This window comes from Thermobia domestica, chromosome 5 (assembly GCF_964235325.1).
Source record: "Thermobia domestica chromosome 5, izTheDome1.hap1.1, whole genome shotgun sequence".
Classification (NCBI taxonomy): Eukaryota; Metazoa; Arthropoda; class Insecta; order Zygentoma; family Lepismatidae; genus Thermobia; species Thermobia domestica.
This window is the reverse complement of record NC_137458.1, coordinates 121,724,913-121,742,896: the sequence shown is the minus strand read 5'-3', so window position 1 is coordinate 121,742,896 and position 17,984 is coordinate 121,724,913. Positions and strand designations below refer to the sequence as shown.

Here is a 17,984-nt window from a genome sequence, read left to right as displayed (position 1 = left end):
TGAACCAGAGAGATTTCAGTGTACGCAGAGGGCCACTACGATCTTGATCCTACACGAGGGCTGTGGTATCTGTGGTCTTTGGTTCGATCCCATTATCCACAAGTGGATTTTGTAGTAGGCAAACACCGTGTGTGTGTGTGTGTATGTGGGGGGGGTGTTCTTGGGGTTCTTCCGTTTCCTCCCACTTCCATAACCCCATCATTACCTCCGTCTCCCTTAGCCTCGGTGCATAATCGTGGGACGTTATTTAAAAAAAGTTTGTCTGAATGTCTGGTGCCGTTAGTAGATAGTAGGATAAGGTGGTGGCGTTTTCATAATTAGTCTGTTGTTGAAAATGTTGCTGCATTTGAGTATTGGATTTTGTTTCGATAAAATAAACACTGGTGCGGTGGTCTTGTTGCGGAGATCACGATTTCATAGAACATAGCTAGTTATGTCAGATGGATAAAATCAGTAAAACTGTGATATTTTCAGTTTATTACAGTAAATAACGAACTTCAGTATCATAGAATGTCCGTAATAAATGTGAAAAGTTGTGAAAGAGACTATGTACATCCTGTATGTCTAGAATAGATATTTTTCTTATAGAAACGTGTGTGACAGGTTTTGAAATTTGAAAGAAACTCACACGTCAATTATATCATTTAAGTATTCAATATTTTAAATACAGTATATGTTTGTGTTATTTCTAGCTTTGAAGAAAAAGATCAGAATAGAAGATCTACTTCATTCGTCGGCAGGTTCAACGCAGCATTCGCAGAGTGTAACTTCAAGTCTTATGAATTTGGTCATGCAGTTCAGAAAAGTAAGTTTGGTAAAAAGTATTACTATGTATATTAAGTAATATAACTCGGTATTGTAAGTCTTAAGATTTTTTCTTTATTTTATTTTTTTAAATTATTTATTTATTTTTTAACATAAAATTGCCTTCAGTTCATGCAAATCTTGTTGCCAGAATTCGTCAATCTAAAGGAACCAGTTCTTCACAACAACAGCAGACGCACGTCTCACAAATGACTGTAAAATGTGAACGAACTGGGATACGAAACTCTGCCTCATCCAGCTAACTCACCAGACCTTTCTCGCACCTATTACCACTTTTCAAGCACCTAGACACTTTCCTGTAGAATAAGGTTTTCAACAACCAAGTAGCAGCCCAAAAGACCTTTGAAGAGTTAATCAGTTCCAGAACTCCAGATTTTTATGCTACCAAAATCAATATACTTGTTTCTTGGCAAAAATCCATAGCTCTAGTGGTTCTTATTTAAATGAATAAATGCAATTTTAAGCTGAGGTACACTGCTTCGATACTTTAAAACTCAATGAAACACAAAACTGATATTTTAGAATAAATTAAGATTGTCGATTTATCAGTTTGTTCTTCAACTGAATGATAATGTTGGAGCTGCTAATAAACTTAAATGTATGTGTTATAGGTTTGTAATCATCCGGAACTTTTCGAAAGACGAGAAGCTAAGTCACCATTCTTCATGAGATGTAAGGAATATCAGATTCCGAAGTTAATTTATGATGAAGGAATTCTTCATTTAGCACTACCAAATAAGAATCATCTATTATACAATCTCCTGAGTATCTTTCATCCCGAGTATGTTCATCGATCTCTGTTTCCCCGTAACAATGCAGGTAAGAATTGGAAATAAATTAATCTGTAATGTGTGTTGAGTGTTACAATTAAATGAATGTAAAAATATGTACATTTATTGTATTGATTATAATACACTACGTCAGAATACAGAAACTTTACTAAGCTATTTAATTTTTGTTCAATAAAAGAGCAAAATGCTTACAATAAAATATGTTGATTTCTGTACTATGTTATCACGCGTTCTGATTGTTACTTTTTGTTAAAATTTAATCAGTCAAGCACTAGCTAGCAAATTTAGTTTAGACTAGAGAATAACTGTATTTTATCGATTGCTTGATTGTATAATAAGCAAACCATAACTGAATATTTGCTTAAAAGACAGAAATTGACATATTTTTAGACAATTCTTAAAAAGATAAATGAAAACATTAACTCAGTTAATTTCGTCTGTAAAAGTTTTGGGGGATGGTTTTGATCACTTGTGCTGCGGCCTTGTTTAAGTTACTTGGAATAAGGTCGAGCAATTTTATAAACTCATTGTGCTAAACTGGTTGTTTGTGTACAAAAAAATTACTCGATTTCTTTTTGAAAGAACTGACGAATTAACAGTACTTCTATGTATACTAACAATGTAAGAATCCTTTAGATACTAACAACACGAATTTCTTTCTTAGGCTCTGCTTCTTCTTTTTCTTGAAATAACTTACGCACTTCACTTAAATTTCTATGCAAAAATTAAATAATAATTAGGGACAGAAGTTAAAAGGGAAATGTATAATAATATTTATAGTGTTTATCTATCCGCTTGTAAGTGAAACTGTTGCTTGTCATTTAGTGGGGTCGAAACGTTTCTTAATGGGATTCTTTGAGGTTTTGAACCATTTTCTGACGGCACATAATTCTAAATTTTGTTGGTAGCATTATCTCAGTATTTTATAAAACCTGATCTGTAATCTGAGATCGAACGAAAGAACACACATATTGAAGCATAACACATTTATTGAAACTTAAGAAGATAATAGGATGAAACAATGCGGTTAAATTTATCATCATTCTACTTATTTACATCTCCCCTGGAGTCTTGATCATGGAAGGTAAAAACATCAAGGAAAAAACGGAATGGATTTATCAAAGGGAAGGAGTGGTGCGGAAACACACTTTGTCAAGTACGACTTTCAGTTGGTGGTGATGCAAGTTGCAATATAACGGAATCGATTTGTGCGTTCCTTTATTATTTAGTGAAAGTGGCTAGCTCGGGTTATTATTTTAGTTGTTGTGCGCGTTCTGTGAGAATTTTGTAATTACCGCTTCCCATTCATCACTTAACCATTCCTTTCGATTTTTTTTTTCAATGAATAAATAAATTTCCAAGTACGAGTCTCTCTACTTTATTTCTGGCCCCCAATAAATATTTGAATCTTCTACCTTGTGTTGTGTTTCTTTTAGATGTTTTGACAGACCTGGCACCCGGCCGTCAACTTTTGAATCCCTAATATCTCATTGACACAGACCTATAGATTTCTTTAGGTTTGGCTATGTACCTCTCATGGCAACTGCATTTTATTACATAAATACCGATTTTTCTTTGGGATCCGCGAAATTGGGTAAATTCTTCGGTACGTTTTTAGGGATTCCAAAGCTGTACGAAAAGCGTATTGCTTATGGATCGTATTCAATGCAGTTGTCAATCTGGAAAAAACAGAAGTCTTACCCATTTTATGTCTTTCGTGTGATTTCAGGTTTATATATGGACGACGTACTTTTCTTATACAAGGATAATTCACAGCTAGATTTAGTACTGAATGAATTGAATTGTAATTTGGAGTTTACAGTTAAGAAAGAAAAGCAAAGTAGACTTACTTATTTAGTGAAAAATGAAAATGAAAAGAAATCTTTGAGTTTTACGTCCCACGGTTATGCCGGTTAGGCTAAAGGAGACGGTGATGATGAGTAATGAATGAAATGGTGGAATGAAGAAAGTGGGAGGAAACGGGAGAACCCCGAGAAAACCCACGCACACGGTGTTTGTCCACCACAAAGTTCACTTGGCGGGGGCTGGGATCGAACCCGGGACCCCAAGCACCAGAGGTGAACGCTCTACCAATGAGCCACCGCGGCCCTTACTTATTTAGGTCTCAATATAAGAAGATACAACAATAAATTCATTACTAGTGTCCAACACAAGCCTACAGCCTGTATACAGTACATATATTATAAATCTGTTCATTCTGCAAGTATCACAGCAAATATTTTGAATTCCTTATGTGCCATTCGACTTACCTCTAAAAACGACTTTCCATTATTTCTGTCTGGGATTTACAGTCAGAAACTGACCATTTATTGAAACTATGTAGTTGAATGAGTGCTTAGTCCCATCATTAATAAATTGGTATAGCCAAGTTAAAAGGGACTTATGTTGTGATAGACCTGAAACCGACAGGAAAGACATCAAATGGGAGGATTTTCTATTTTTTTCCCCCAGATTGACAATTGCATTGAACCAGATCCATACGCAATACGGTTTCCGTACAACTTAGAAACCCCCAAAACCGTTATTTAAAAAAATAAAATAAAATAAAAAATAAGAGTTATAACAGAACCCAATGAAGAATCGGGTATTTATGAAATAAAATGCAGTTGCCATGAGAGTTGCATAAGCAAAACGTAAAGAAATCTAAAAGTCCGTGTCAAGGAGATATTAACGATTCAAAAATGGAAAGCCCGTTGTCAGGTCTGTCGAAACGTATAAAGAAACGCAACAGAAGGTAGAAGATTCAAAATTTTTATTTTGGTCCAGAAATGAAGTAGAAAGACTCGTATTTGAAAATTGATTTATTCATGTAGAAAAAAAAAAAATAAAATAAAATAAACAAGGGATGGTTAAGGGATGAATGGGAAGTAATAATTAGAAAATTCTTACAATATTGGCATAACAATGAAAATAATAGCACGAGTTGGAAACCTTTCACCAAAGCACAGAAGAACGCAGAATTCGACTCCGCCATATTGCAACTTACATTATTACCATTTGATGTTTGACCAGTGTACTTGACAAGCGGTGTATTTCCAGCAAAGCTCTTCCCTTGCTAGTCCGTTCCGTCCTATTCCTTAATGTTATTTTTCTTCTTCCTGTTGGAGATAGAGTCGAAAGCTCGGAAGTACAAAATGAATTACAGAAATTTATAAGTAGAATGATACTTATAATTCCTAAGTGTGGTTTTACATGGTCTATCTTTTATTATAGTTAAATATTTAGAGTGTTGAAAGGAAAGCAAGTGCTTTATTTGTATGAACTAGAAAATATTCTTAATATATTTCAGAACAGTCTTTCTGTTGTTTAGCGGAATAATGTTTTGCATTGACTATATAATTTTTTTCTTTATTCATTTGTAGATTCTGTGTCCAAGTGCGACAGTTGTTTTTCATTCTCAAGATTCGTTGATATCTCACCGGTGGAGTTACATCGACTTCTTATTGGAGGTTTATTGTATTTGTAAGCATAGTATTTCTTTCTTTTATTTATTAAGCTACTGTTTATTTTACTATCTTCTCTGATAATATTGTTTTGTTCGTTGATTGTTGAACACAATGGATCTTTAGGTAAAAAGATCGAGGGTTCAAATACCAGACCATTGTGGGCTTATGATGAAATCATGATGTGTATGTCTTTCTGAGGTTCTCTCGCTTTTTCACACTTACTTATTCTTCAGTTCTTTCGTCATTATTATGTTCCATGTATCGTCTGTTACTTCAGAGTACAAGTCATAACTGAATGACTGCCTTGAGTACCAATAATTTTACTCCCATTACTTGCCACGGTTGCCGTGAGTACCAAATTTGGTACTCGCCACTTGTTTTACTTTCTTTCACGTGGGCTTAATTAGTACTCAATTTCATGTGTTTTATCACGTGTTTGGACAGAGTAAAAACACACTGAAACGATAGTTTTAGCGTTCAAATATCTTTATTTTTAATAACGTTATTGCAGTATAGATATAAGACTCTGTCCGTATATTACTTCTCGAATTGAGGTTTATAATGTGAATTTCTGCATGCACATTATGCTTTGCTGTTTACATCAATTTCGTTTGACCCCAGAATTGAAGAAAGAAAGAAAGAAAAAAAAAAACAGACTGGTGAGATATGCAAGTTGAGAACATAATTATGCCCGCAAATGTGGCACTCAATACTCGCCAGAATTCAGACTTTGGTGTGTGGGACCTGTAGATTTTTATCGAAGGGGGACAAAAATCTGTAAAGTATGCACTATTGTACAGAATTCTCACATCAAAAAGGAAATTTCATAAAATCAGCAGTATTTTTATTTTTAGGTGGGAGGAACAAATTTCCCATTGTCCGTCCCTGGGGATTCATTCTTTGGCTGGATATGCAAGTTAATAACGTAATTATGCCCAAGTATCAAATTTGGTACTCACGGGGAAAAGAGCAAATTTTTATCTCGGTTGCCATGACTACCAAAGATGGTACTCGGGCATAATTACGTCATCAACTTAACATATCACACCAAAGTCTGCATTTTTTGCAATCGTGGGGTCAAACGAAACTGATAATGTAAAAAAAGTAATGTGGCCTCGGGGGCAATGCACACGATAATGCCTTGACAGTCAACCTGTTTAAGATTTCACTTCAATACATTGTTAATCATTTAAGACAGTGGCATACAAACACAGCTTGATGGGTGTGGTTTGTAAGACCATTTGCGTTTTGATTTGTCAAATAAATCATTCAATACTCAATCATAGGCTTGGATGGGTTTTAGGGCTTTTTTTTTTTTTTTTTTTTTTCATCTGTGAGGAAAAAAAGAACTGATAGCCGTCCTGAAGGGTAATGTTTCCACTGCAGAGTGGCTGTTTTACAGTTGTCTGGAGTGGTCGCTAAATGAAATAAATTACATACAATAATTGATTCGTTTAATAACTTGTAGCACTGGAGTTGAAGGAAATAGCGGTATGTCTCGTTTACAAGTATTAATTTGTACGTTCGATTACTACGTACAAATACGTACGTTTGATTAAGTTCTCCAACGTCTTTGTTGAGTATTGTGAGTTCTGGTAGTATCACTTACTGTTGTGCGTTTGCTGTGTGTTAGAAAAATGAGCTTTCTTGAAATAAAATCCTGTTGACTGTGAGATGCGGAATGTGATTATATTTTTTAATGCCCAGATGGAACCTGCAGAAATCTATCGTCAATTGAAGAACATGTATGGTGATACAATTACAAATGTAAGAAAGTGAGACAGTGATGTGAAATGGAATACTGGGGAGAAAAATGTGCATGATAAACCACGAGCCGGACGTCCATCACTCATGACACATCACTTGAACAACTTGAAGGAAGTGAACGATATAATTGTACAAGGCAGACGCATGAATTCCACCTTGCTTTCGTTGAATTTCTGTTGAAGGATCACGCAGATAGAGAAGTCTTGCTTAATCATATCGTTATGAGACCTGGGTGTACTATATCCTTCCACGAGCAGGCTTTCGAATGACATCCCGTATTACCTAGAAAACCCAAAATCAAGCAGACTCTAATAACTTGATTTTGGAATCATCAGGGTGTTTCCTGTCTGTGGATTTCATTCCATAAGGCACTACGACCAATGCAGTTCTGTATCGTGAGAAACTACAGAAGCTACGACGAATTATCCAAAATGTGCGACGTGGAAAATTGTCCGACAACTTCCGATGTCGATTTAAATGACGCGTACCCCTACGCAGCTGCTGCAACCCACGATCTGCTGAAGCAAATTCGTATGAGAGGTATTAGCTTATCCGCCCATACATCGACCCTTGCCTCCAGCAACTTTCATGTGTTCATTAAGCTCAAATATAGAACATTGATTTGGTAGTGAGGACGAGTTAATGCAGTGAACACCTGAGTTACTGGATTGGCGGCAGCCGAGTACATGTGGATTATCACCCTCGTGGATACATATGACGTATGTTTATTGTAGGAAGTGATGATGTGGAGAAGTAACCTAAGGTGTATTTCTGTATAGGTAATAAATTGTTTCACTTAACATTTGTTTGTAACGTTACAGTCAGATGATCGTTCTGGATGACCCTTGTATAACACGGTTACGCATTTTAGAAGTTCTTATCTTTTATTACTTTCCTTTCTTTCTCTTTCGTTAACAGAACTACATGGATATAAACTGTTATTCTGATTTCAAATGGGGAGTCAAATTTTCTCTCATAATTTTGGAACTACAAAGCATAATCATGGTACTTCAAAGGTTTGAAGTATAAGTGATATGAGGTACAGATCTTTCTTATATATATAAAGCCACCAATGTGTCATGACTGTAATCTTTACGAATATTGAAAAATAACAATAATGTTAATAAGTGGATATCAATAATTTCAGATGGATCAATATATTTTTGTATTTAGTTTACTTTATTACTTCTGTACAATTAAATTAAATGCCTCAAATGTTTATTTTCATCCAACTTCTTATTTATTTAATCTCTAATTTAACATGTAACAATGACAATGAAAGTAAATCGTATTGTTGGTTTTAACGTTTCTACGAGAAAAATATTTTGTTGCATGTTTCCTTAATGATACTGCCTGTATGCCAGTGGAACGATCCTTGGGATAAGATATAAGTGATTAAATAAGCATTTAAAACCTAATTGTATATTCTTTTATCTGAAACAGTAATGCTTTATTTCAGATGGTTGTACATAGTTAGTATGGACAAGCAATGTGAAACAATTTATCATCGGTGGATGTGGAATGAAAAATGTGCTACAAGGTTCATCACGAAAAGTGATTTCATCATTCATCCGACGAACTTTCTATCTGCCCCAAATGTTAAGTTAAGTGTAGTATTACGTAGTCTTGTTTTCTGCTCATATGTAAATACTTTGTATACGCATACAAGACATACGTATCATTCCATGTCAGAGACACTTGAACACAGAATTATGAGAAGCAGAAAGGTGTGGATCGCAAAAATGGATGAACATCAGATATACAAGAGTGTGACTCCAAAGAACGAAAAAGATGCAGTCGAAGATGTATCCAAAAGTAGTACCATCTCAAAAGTTGGGTCAAGCGCTGTGAATTTAAAAACGTCCCCAAAATCTCCTCCTGGAATGACTTCTAAGGTAAATATATGGTTCACATTACAATGCTTTTCTCGTGTGAATTTTATTGCAATATTGAGTAGAAACGTGATGCATTTATTCTGCATATGTTACGTGTTGAAAGTGTAAACACCTTAACTATTTCGATATTGCAAAATTCTATACATTTGCAGGAAAAGTTTTTGTTAGGCATAGCAATGCTCAGCCATTATTTCGTTGATTGTATGAAACTTGTTTTTTGTTGAATATGTGAAATGTCATGTTTGTTGCGGATACTTTATTAACTCATATTTGCGAAGGTGGATCGAAAAAGTTCTGGTCGTCGGTAGTGGAAATATGTATAGGTTCGGTTGTAGTTCTAATACATTTAGTTCGGATTCCATATGTTGGTAGGAATCTCCGTAAAAGAAGTATTTCTCCAAATAAACCAAGTATTTACGAGACAAATCATTAGTTTTTTTCCTGTCTTTTCTTCAGAACACTCCGTCACTTTCGTACACTTCTTCCATCTGTCCACAAACTTCTGAATTTTAGTAAATAGGAATCTTTCAGGCTAAGAGAAAAGCAAGCTATGCACAATCGATCTTAATACTCTGAAGGGGTCCTGTCCACTAATTCAGTTGCTAGCTCGTTCGCCAGTGATGCACGAGATCTCAGGATCAGTTGCTAGTGGGAGAGTATGAGAAATTTGAACGCATTACGGTGGTTCGGATTTCACCTTAAACTGTAGATCTTCATCTCATGGTCTTGGAGTTAAAAAGAGATGCTAAACTTGAACACATGAACAAACAACAGTCATTATCATATCCGTGGGTTTTCTCTGGCTTCTCCTGTTTCCACCCACGAACCCCGCCATGGCCTGTTCCAGACCCGTGCTGAGAAAAGAAAGGGACCCCTTGCATTCTCCCCACTTCACGTTCATTGTGGTGTCTGAGTGTCGTTGAGGGAGAAGATTGAAACTTGCGACTTGGGAAGTGTGCGACAACTTTACTTTCGTTATGTCTGGTGACAGCACTCCTGTCCCATTTATGGACAGCTTAGTTAGACTTGATAACTACCTACTGGTACTTTTGGGTACTAGTAGTACCCCAACATATATAAAAGAGTGGTAGTCTGTGTGTTCAGTGAGGCGAATCCGACGTCCTATCGGGTGGGTAGATCTTCCATCTGTCCTCAAAGAGCATTTAGTGCATCCTCTGGGGTCCGGGATGAGATCAATATCCTAACGCCCTCTCGTACTTCCAAGAGTAAGAGAGATAGTGGAAGTATTCTTTCGTCCCAGATTTGTCTGGGTGCAAGACCCACGGTCCTACTAGGGGAGCCGCCATTTCCAAGTAGTCATGTCTTTAAAAGTAGATGTTTACATCAATCATTGGGTTCGGTAATGCACAGTGTACCTCTTCCGTAAATGGAGGAAATTCCGTATTACTTGCACAACCCTATCGAGGGATAGTATGGTGATTCCTCCCAAATGGTGGCCTACACGTACCATTGGGTTCGGAAAGTAGCATAGCTATAACGTGTACCTGGTATCTCAACTCGTAAAAGAGACATAGTCCCGTATTGCTAAGATGAGTCTTCCAGGGGATGAAACCAGTGGACTCTCAAATGACCATGTCTGTACGTAGACAGTCTACATAAGTCATTGGCTCTGGTAATGTATGATGTACTTCTACCGTAATTAGAAAAAGTCCTTTATTGCTTGGACAATCCTACCAAGACGGGAGAATGTCAGACTAAGGTTGTCAGCAAGTGCCTGTGAGTAATTCGCTTTGTGTTTGTCGTGACCATGAATCGGGAAGGAGACGGGCGGTTCTTTAATCTTCTGTCTAATATATTCTATAGGCATAAAGTTAAATATATAATAGAAGCCATTTTACCACTACTGCAACATTTTGTGAACCAGTAGGGGTATCCAGCTACACGTAGTCTGAACTTTTGTAATTGAAAAAGAAAAAAGGTTTTTTCATGTGTTTTAGCCGATTGGAGAAAAATTTCACAATGTGCGAGTGGGTGTATGAGATTCTACAAACGGTACAACTTTTTATTTATTTATTTTCAGTATTTGTTCTGTTTCTGTAATTTTGTACTTTTCAGTTGTACAATTGTGATTCTTCGATATGCTTTGCAATTTCGAATTCGTTTTATTTATTTTAATCGCGATCTTTCGTAGAGGTGTCAGCAAATATTTTAAGCGGCGCTTGAGGACGAACTGGTGATATTTCCATTTTATCTTTATCTTCATCTGTTCAAGTATGCTTGCAGTTTGAAGCGAGAAGGTCGCTCTTTGTAAGATGTGCAACTTCCTCAGTAAATATACATAAGCTGACACCAACTACTTTTATTATACAATTTGAAAAATGCTTGTATAGCTAAAGTGTCCAATAGTAATTCATTTCTATTCATACTTAGTTTTTCCTGAATATTAATATATGTATGCATGTTCGCGCTGTTGATTACAAATTCAAGATTCACTGTATGTTTTCCAATAAGCAGATCAGTCATTCTAATAAGAATACGAAGACAGCTTAAAATTGTCAAGATTATATATGAACTCATGTAAGGTGGATTTGTGACACCAATCTTAATTGTTGAATGCATCTTTAAGTATATGCATCAATTTAAATTTTATTCATTTTAGGGTCTGCGTAGTCCACCTCACAACAAAATGGCAGAGGTGAAATCGCCTACAAAATCTGATGACGAAGGAAACCAAAAATTCAGTATACTTCCAGAATTTCCTCATGTTTATCATCCACCACAAGTATTGGAATGCCAGCCCACTTACATGCCAAAGTTCCTCTTTTATGTGTGTCCGAAAGTAAGTTCACGTAGCAGTTCATATGTTACATGTTTAATTAGTGTGGTATAGATTTACAGTAGTCAACTCAGCTAAAAAATATAAAGTAGATATTGAACATTCGGCATTTTATGAATACAGGTGTTTAGTTTTCGTAATACAAATATTGGTATCTAATTTTGATGTTTACTTATTTATATACTAGTACTCTAAAAATTATGAGATACTCTTCGTATATAGTTAAGCATTATGAAGACCTCGAGAAGCAAAACATTTGCATAATGAATATGTATATTCTCATTACCTAAAATGACTTAACTACCATCTATTGTTACAAAGAAATCTTAGATTTTACCGCTATCCATATACTTTAATATTAATCAAAATGTCCTGGTAGAAAAGGATTTTAAAATGCCCAGTAGAAATCACAGATGATTGAACACAAGAAAATAGTGTGATAGATGATACTGATCCCAACCAAAGCATGTTATAAATATGTTCACGGAATACTAACTTTAGTAGCACGTGTAACTACTCTGAATGGCCAGACAAGCAGCTGCTCGAACAGATAGTGCAGATGCTGAATGTGTGGGGTCTGGAGTATGCTCGCTGTAGCCTTTGCGGAGCTGGACGATTATCGCTGCTGGAGCGTAGCTGATGGTCAGATGCCATTCCACACATGGTCGATATAGCTGGTATCTGGAAGTCTTGCAGGTGAAAGTAGAAAGCGAATGGCGTATATCGAGTAAAACATTCTGGGTTGCCCTGGTGGTATGAAAACGCACGTTATCGTGCTAATAAATGGGATCTAGCATAATTTTCAGATAAGGTCAGAGGAGATAAGTGACATGAATCTACGGTGTACTGTCATACTTCCAGAATGAAGACAAGAAGTGAGTGGTATGCAGGATGCCAAATGTGTGTACACACCTTAGATTTTTCCGCTTGCATATTTACGGACACACGAGCTCGTCACTGTGTTCAGGAGAAACAACACATCACTGAATATCAATTTCCTCCAGTCGCCTCGCTGCCTATCGTCGTCTTGGTATATAGAATGCCTCTGATATGGCAACCCTGTGTCTCCCATCGTGCGCACCATCGATGGATCTTTAACATTCGCCTTTGGTGCGAGCGGTCCCGGGTTCGATTCTGGTAGAGACACTGTCGTAAAAGTGTGAAAGCTTTTTCAGGCCAACCATCCTGAGTGAGGTTTTCCAGGGTTTTTCCTCATTCACACCAGGTAAATGCTGGGATGGTACCTAACATAATGGTCCGAGGCCGCTTCCTTTCTTCCTTCCCAATTCTTCGGGTAGTATGTTAGCCGAGAGATATCCTTCATACATGACGGGCTAACATGGCCAAGCTGCCGAAAGCTCAGAAATTTAATTTCTAACCCTAATCGATGACCAATTGACAAGTCACAATCCACGCTCGAAGTCATTTCCTTCTACAACAGGCATTTGGTGGCATCTTTCTGGCATTGAAGGTGCAGATTTAATCGACATACAGCGAATTCACGCACATAACTATATTTATATTGTTGGACGATTCCACTCCTATAAGGTGCATTCCTTCTAGAAACACTGCGATCAGCCCGCCTCTACGGTATCTGGGGTCTATTTATCAGAACTACTAGTTTTGTAATACTATCGTGAAACTTTTCAAAATCGAACATTTTACAATTGCTTATAGCATGAAATCATAACAAATTAGAGGTATCATCATTATTATTTAGAAATATTCTTTACAATTATTCTAGTGTTCCTGCTTCATGATATTTTACGACTAGTAGCTTTGAGAAATAGGCCCCTGGTGCTTCAAACTAAGATCATCGGATATTGATTTGGGCGTTGTATTGCTTGGTATACTTAAATGTTACACCACCAGTGTGTGATCAACCTATAAAAAGAAAATTGAAACTTAGAGCTTTTGAAGATTTGATTTGTTTTAAAATATACTGTGTTAATTAAATAATATTAATAACGGACTAAAACGTGTTGAAGGATATGAATTTAAAAGGTAAAAACCGGAAAATTTAATAAATGACGAATATTAGATCTAAATAAAGAAAAAAAAATATCTTTGTCCTGAATAACTAATTGCGTCTCAGCAAAATCAGTACAAACAAGATATATGTAAGAATGAAAAAATGAAATGTTCCAGATAAAACAATTAATCATACGCAATTTAGTTAGAAAGCTGTTTCTATTATTATTTCTGTGCCATAAACAGCCTAACTGCAGAAATACAGACAAAAAGAAACACACATTGCATACAATGTAACCTACTTATTGAAACAATAAAACATAATGATAAAATAAAATAGTATCGGATTAATAATTCCCTGTTTAATACCAAATATTTCAGTCTCAAAATAGATACACGTCAAAAATACTACAAATAATATTTGTCAAACAAAAAATCATGCTTCAGTACTGATAAAAATCAACTGAACTAAATTAAAAGAATTGGTCATTCTTCTTAAAATTTCAGATTTTGAATTCAAAGGAATTAATTGCAATAATTAATAATAATTCTCCCATAAATTCGCGTTGACTTCCTGTAACAGATAAAATGTTCTATCAACCTAATAGACATTATGCAGTCTTTTCTTGTAAATTCCGTAGTAGAAATGTCAACTTGTTTGGCATAGAGCAAAAAATGTTTGAAAAGCTAAAAGAATTTCAAACCTATGGTGTTTTTTTAAGTATCCTATTACAAGAACCCGTACTTACGTTGTGTAGTTCAAGGAAACTCATAGATTTCTTCATTACCTTCAAACGGAAAAATGTAAATCTATGATTTTGTGACCATAGTAATTAATGTGTTATCAAATATTATGTTCTTATTGTTAAATTGTTGATTCGGTCATTGTTAAGAATGATTCGTGCATTTAAATATAATGAAACTCATCCTCTTTTAACAATGACCGATTCAATTATAAGATCAATATACGGAAAAGTACGGCATTTGTGTGTGTGAGAGTTTCGAAAACTTGATCAGCTTAAGCTATTCTGTTATCTTTATAAATCAGTGACAATCAATCAACTGAAAAGAAAACATAGCGTATGTTTGAAAACACTGCAGTACTGGATTACAACGAAAAGTTGTTATATGGGTAAAGGAGGCGGTAAAGTAAATGCATTAGTTTTTATATTTCATGAAATAATTCTAGTAGTTAATATAATTTGTCCATTCTATTTTTCTCGTATCATCCTTTGTTTTCAGAAATTTTTCAGTGTTTACAACAGCTATATCTTACATCACACTAGTACAAGATATTTTAAATTTGGCGTTGCTAACACGAAAAGGGGATGTAAATCCAATTTATTTCTGACAGTTTCAATATTTAAATCGTTTTGTAATAGCGATAAATTTCATTGTATAGGTTCAAACTTGCGGCAGAGAAGAATATGTCAGTAGTCGTAATGCAGCATGGTATTTCTTGAGGCACAAATATTGCAGTAGCTATGAAGGTTTACAAAGTGTTCAGTTTGGATCTCCAAGCCTTGCCGAAGAGTACAATTTACGTAATTTGAAATATAATCCTGTATCAGTGGGAGGCTTGGAAGCTGTTCGGCCATTATTTGGCTGGTCAAATGTGATAGTACCAGGTAAGATTTTTGCTTCGCCTTACGTTCTTATAAAATGTATGAGGGTCGTAATTTAAAAAGTATTTTTTATTAAGAATTTTTCCCCGTTAAATAGTTAAATATCTGGCACGTTGTACACAAAATCGACACACACACACACACACATATATATATATATATATATATATATATATATATATATATATATATATATATATATAATAACAATTAAAAGCGACTGAGCTCCAACCTATAACTTTGGCTTTCAAATCTTTCATTTACGGCTGTGTATGATTTCACGTTTAACAGAGACAAACATAACATTTTGAGTATGTGTACTTCAAATAAATTAGTTAAATACATCATTTTCATAAAGTTTGTTTTAAAATTACTGTTCAAAGCCTTTGTATTTTAATAAGCCTTCTCTAAAATCAATGCAGGTGAATTGTGCTGCCATCTTTCGAGTTCTTTTAAACTATATGTTGTGGACGTTTATATGTTTGTGGTCAATCCATTCGACAATGAGATCTCGGAAACTACAGGCTCTAGAAAGATGACGTTTTCACTGATCGATTGCAAATTTCACTGATCGATTGTCCAGTTCTAATTGAATATTTAAAAACCATGGCCATTATTTCTTTATTACATTTTTACGGTTACATTGGAAGTGTTGAAATTAAAAAAAAAAAAAGCATAACATCCTACGACATTCCAACACCACATTGTTGTATATAGGGGTTGTATATGCCTCAGGCGTTTGTTTCATGGTCAAATAATAATGAAAAAGGAAGGATAACCATTTTTCCAGTCTAAGATGAACCTTTATTTTTGGATTGTTTTGCCCAATGAACACCATATATAACTGCCATTATAATAAATTGTGTATGTAATGTATTTGCTTATTACATACTGTATGCAAGAAGAAAGAAAACACTGGTCATACATGAATTAGAAACTCCAACCGGAAGTAGGCTCAAATCTTGCAAACGGTGCGAGATATTGAGAAAAAATAATCGAAAAAAAGTCTCCCCTTTATGGTACCCCTTGGCTTTTTTTTAGAATCAATACGTCTTTCACTTGTGTCTGTAAAGGGACATGTACAGATGTTGTGAGGAATGAAGGAGATTTATGCTCATATGCGAATGATGTACTGTGTAGAGAGCGCAGGTTTAGCTAATATATATATATATATATGGATGGATGGATGGATCTATCTATCTATCTTAGTACATAATCTTAACACACACAACTACGTATATGCTGATCTTTGTTTATATATTCAAATTATTATAATTGGATGGCTATATTTCAAAATTCGTTAAGGTTAGAGACATGAAAGTTGGTATTTAGATTATTTTTTTAAATTTAAAATAGTTAAAGTCGTGTTTCGGCGTTTTTTTGGTATTTCCTCTAGAAGAGAAGAGAAAGGGTGATTGGTATAATAAATTATCATATCTCGAAATCGTATAAGATTAGAGATATCTTAGTGAAATAAGAAGTGCGAGGCCGTAAGCTGAGCAAATGCTGGGGTCTGGGGGCGAAGTCCTCAGCTAGCCGAAAGCAAGTGTATTCTATTTGTTTATGTATTTGATAGAAAGGCGCAATAACTCATTCCGCGGTATGTGAAGTGTGTGAATAGTAGCACAGAAGTAGCGGAAATGTACGTGTAATTTTTGTATATACTGCTCTAATATTATTGTGTTACTTGTGCTACTCTATGGAAAGAATATACGTAAGAAGTTCAACTGGATAGCTCATCTCATAGTGAACAAAATTCACTTCTAAGTATTTCCTTTTTGGTACTTTTCTATTATTCGCGTGCTGTAGAATTCGAGCGTTATAATTTCAGTAAGTTTCTTTTGAATAATCTAAGATGTCTTTGTCGGTTTACTATCTATCCTAATTACCCGTTTCGTAACTCACTTTGTCTTTCGACAAAATGTCCCGTTAGGGTTTAAAGTATAGTTGGCGTCAAAAGGATTTTACAGTGATTAGTACAATTCTTAACTAATTCATGGCTTTCTCAAATGTGGCATCTTAGTTATCTTGTAATACCAACTGGTTTATAGATTAGTGAATGGTAAAGTAAATTTTAACATTTTATTTAATTTGATCATGAAAAAAAAAAAAAAAAAAAAAAAAAAGAGAGAGAGAGAGATGTAATAGTGAAAAAAGGAAATAGAATAGTAGTAAAAAAAAACTTCGTTTCTTCTTTCAGATAAGCAGACTTTGGTGTCTGATGCTGGTAAATTGTATGTCCTCGACGGATTACTAAAGCGATTGAAAGAACAGGGTCATCGAGTGCTTATCTATTCACAAATGACAAGAATGATCGACTTGTTGGAGGTAAAATTTGTTAATGGATAACTGTTTCATACAAGTTATAATCTAGTTTATCTAAAAGGAAAGCAAAGTAAGGTAATGTGTGGAAGATTTTAGGGTGGAAAATTGATTTTAAAAAAATGAAATTGTGTAGGTAAGAAAGAAAAATAATTACATCTTTATTTTTCTGACCTAAAATATCTTCAAATTTAAAAGTATAATGTAATTTGGATTGTTTGTTAATGGCAAATAAATAACTAAATGTAATCTTGCATTCACCTTCACGTTTTTGTTCACCGTGCGTATCAGCAAATTACATTCATATCTGAATCCCGTAATAACCATAAAGCCACGAGGGGAAACTTTCCCTGCACTGATGAACAAAGTTGCTGTGCCCCTTGCCGTCAATCGCCCGAATGTGACCACCAGTTGTGAGAGGAACCCATAATTCATCCATTGTGACAACTATCGTCCACTTGGAACCTGCCAGGCACTTTTCATACAGTTTCCTGCAGTGCATCTTACGTTCGGCAATGTGACGC

At 35.2% G+C, this 17,984-nt stretch overlaps 1 protein-coding gene across 2 annotated transcripts in view; it reads left to right on the top strand.

Annotated features, from left to right (window-relative positions):
- The window catches only part of Ino80 (chromatin-remodeling ATPase INO80), a 196,354-nt gene that overhangs the window by 89,837 nt on the left and 88,533 nt on the right, over positions 1-17,984 (top strand). For both annotated transcript variants that reach the window (XM_081759007.1, XM_081759006.1), the window contains exons 16-22: positions 693-805; positions 1,437-1,644; positions 5,000-5,099; positions 8,310-8,745; positions 11,366-11,545; positions 14,916-15,141; positions 17,339-17,466. In XM_081759007.1, coding sequence (XP_081615133.1) covers positions 693-805; positions 1,437-1,644; positions 5,000-5,099; positions 8,310-8,745; positions 11,366-11,545; positions 14,916-15,141; positions 17,339-17,466 — 1,391 coding nt within the window. The remainder of the gene's footprint in view (positions 1-692; positions 806-1,436; positions 1,645-4,999; positions 5,100-8,309; positions 8,746-11,365; positions 11,546-14,915; positions 15,142-17,338; positions 17,467-17,984) is intronic.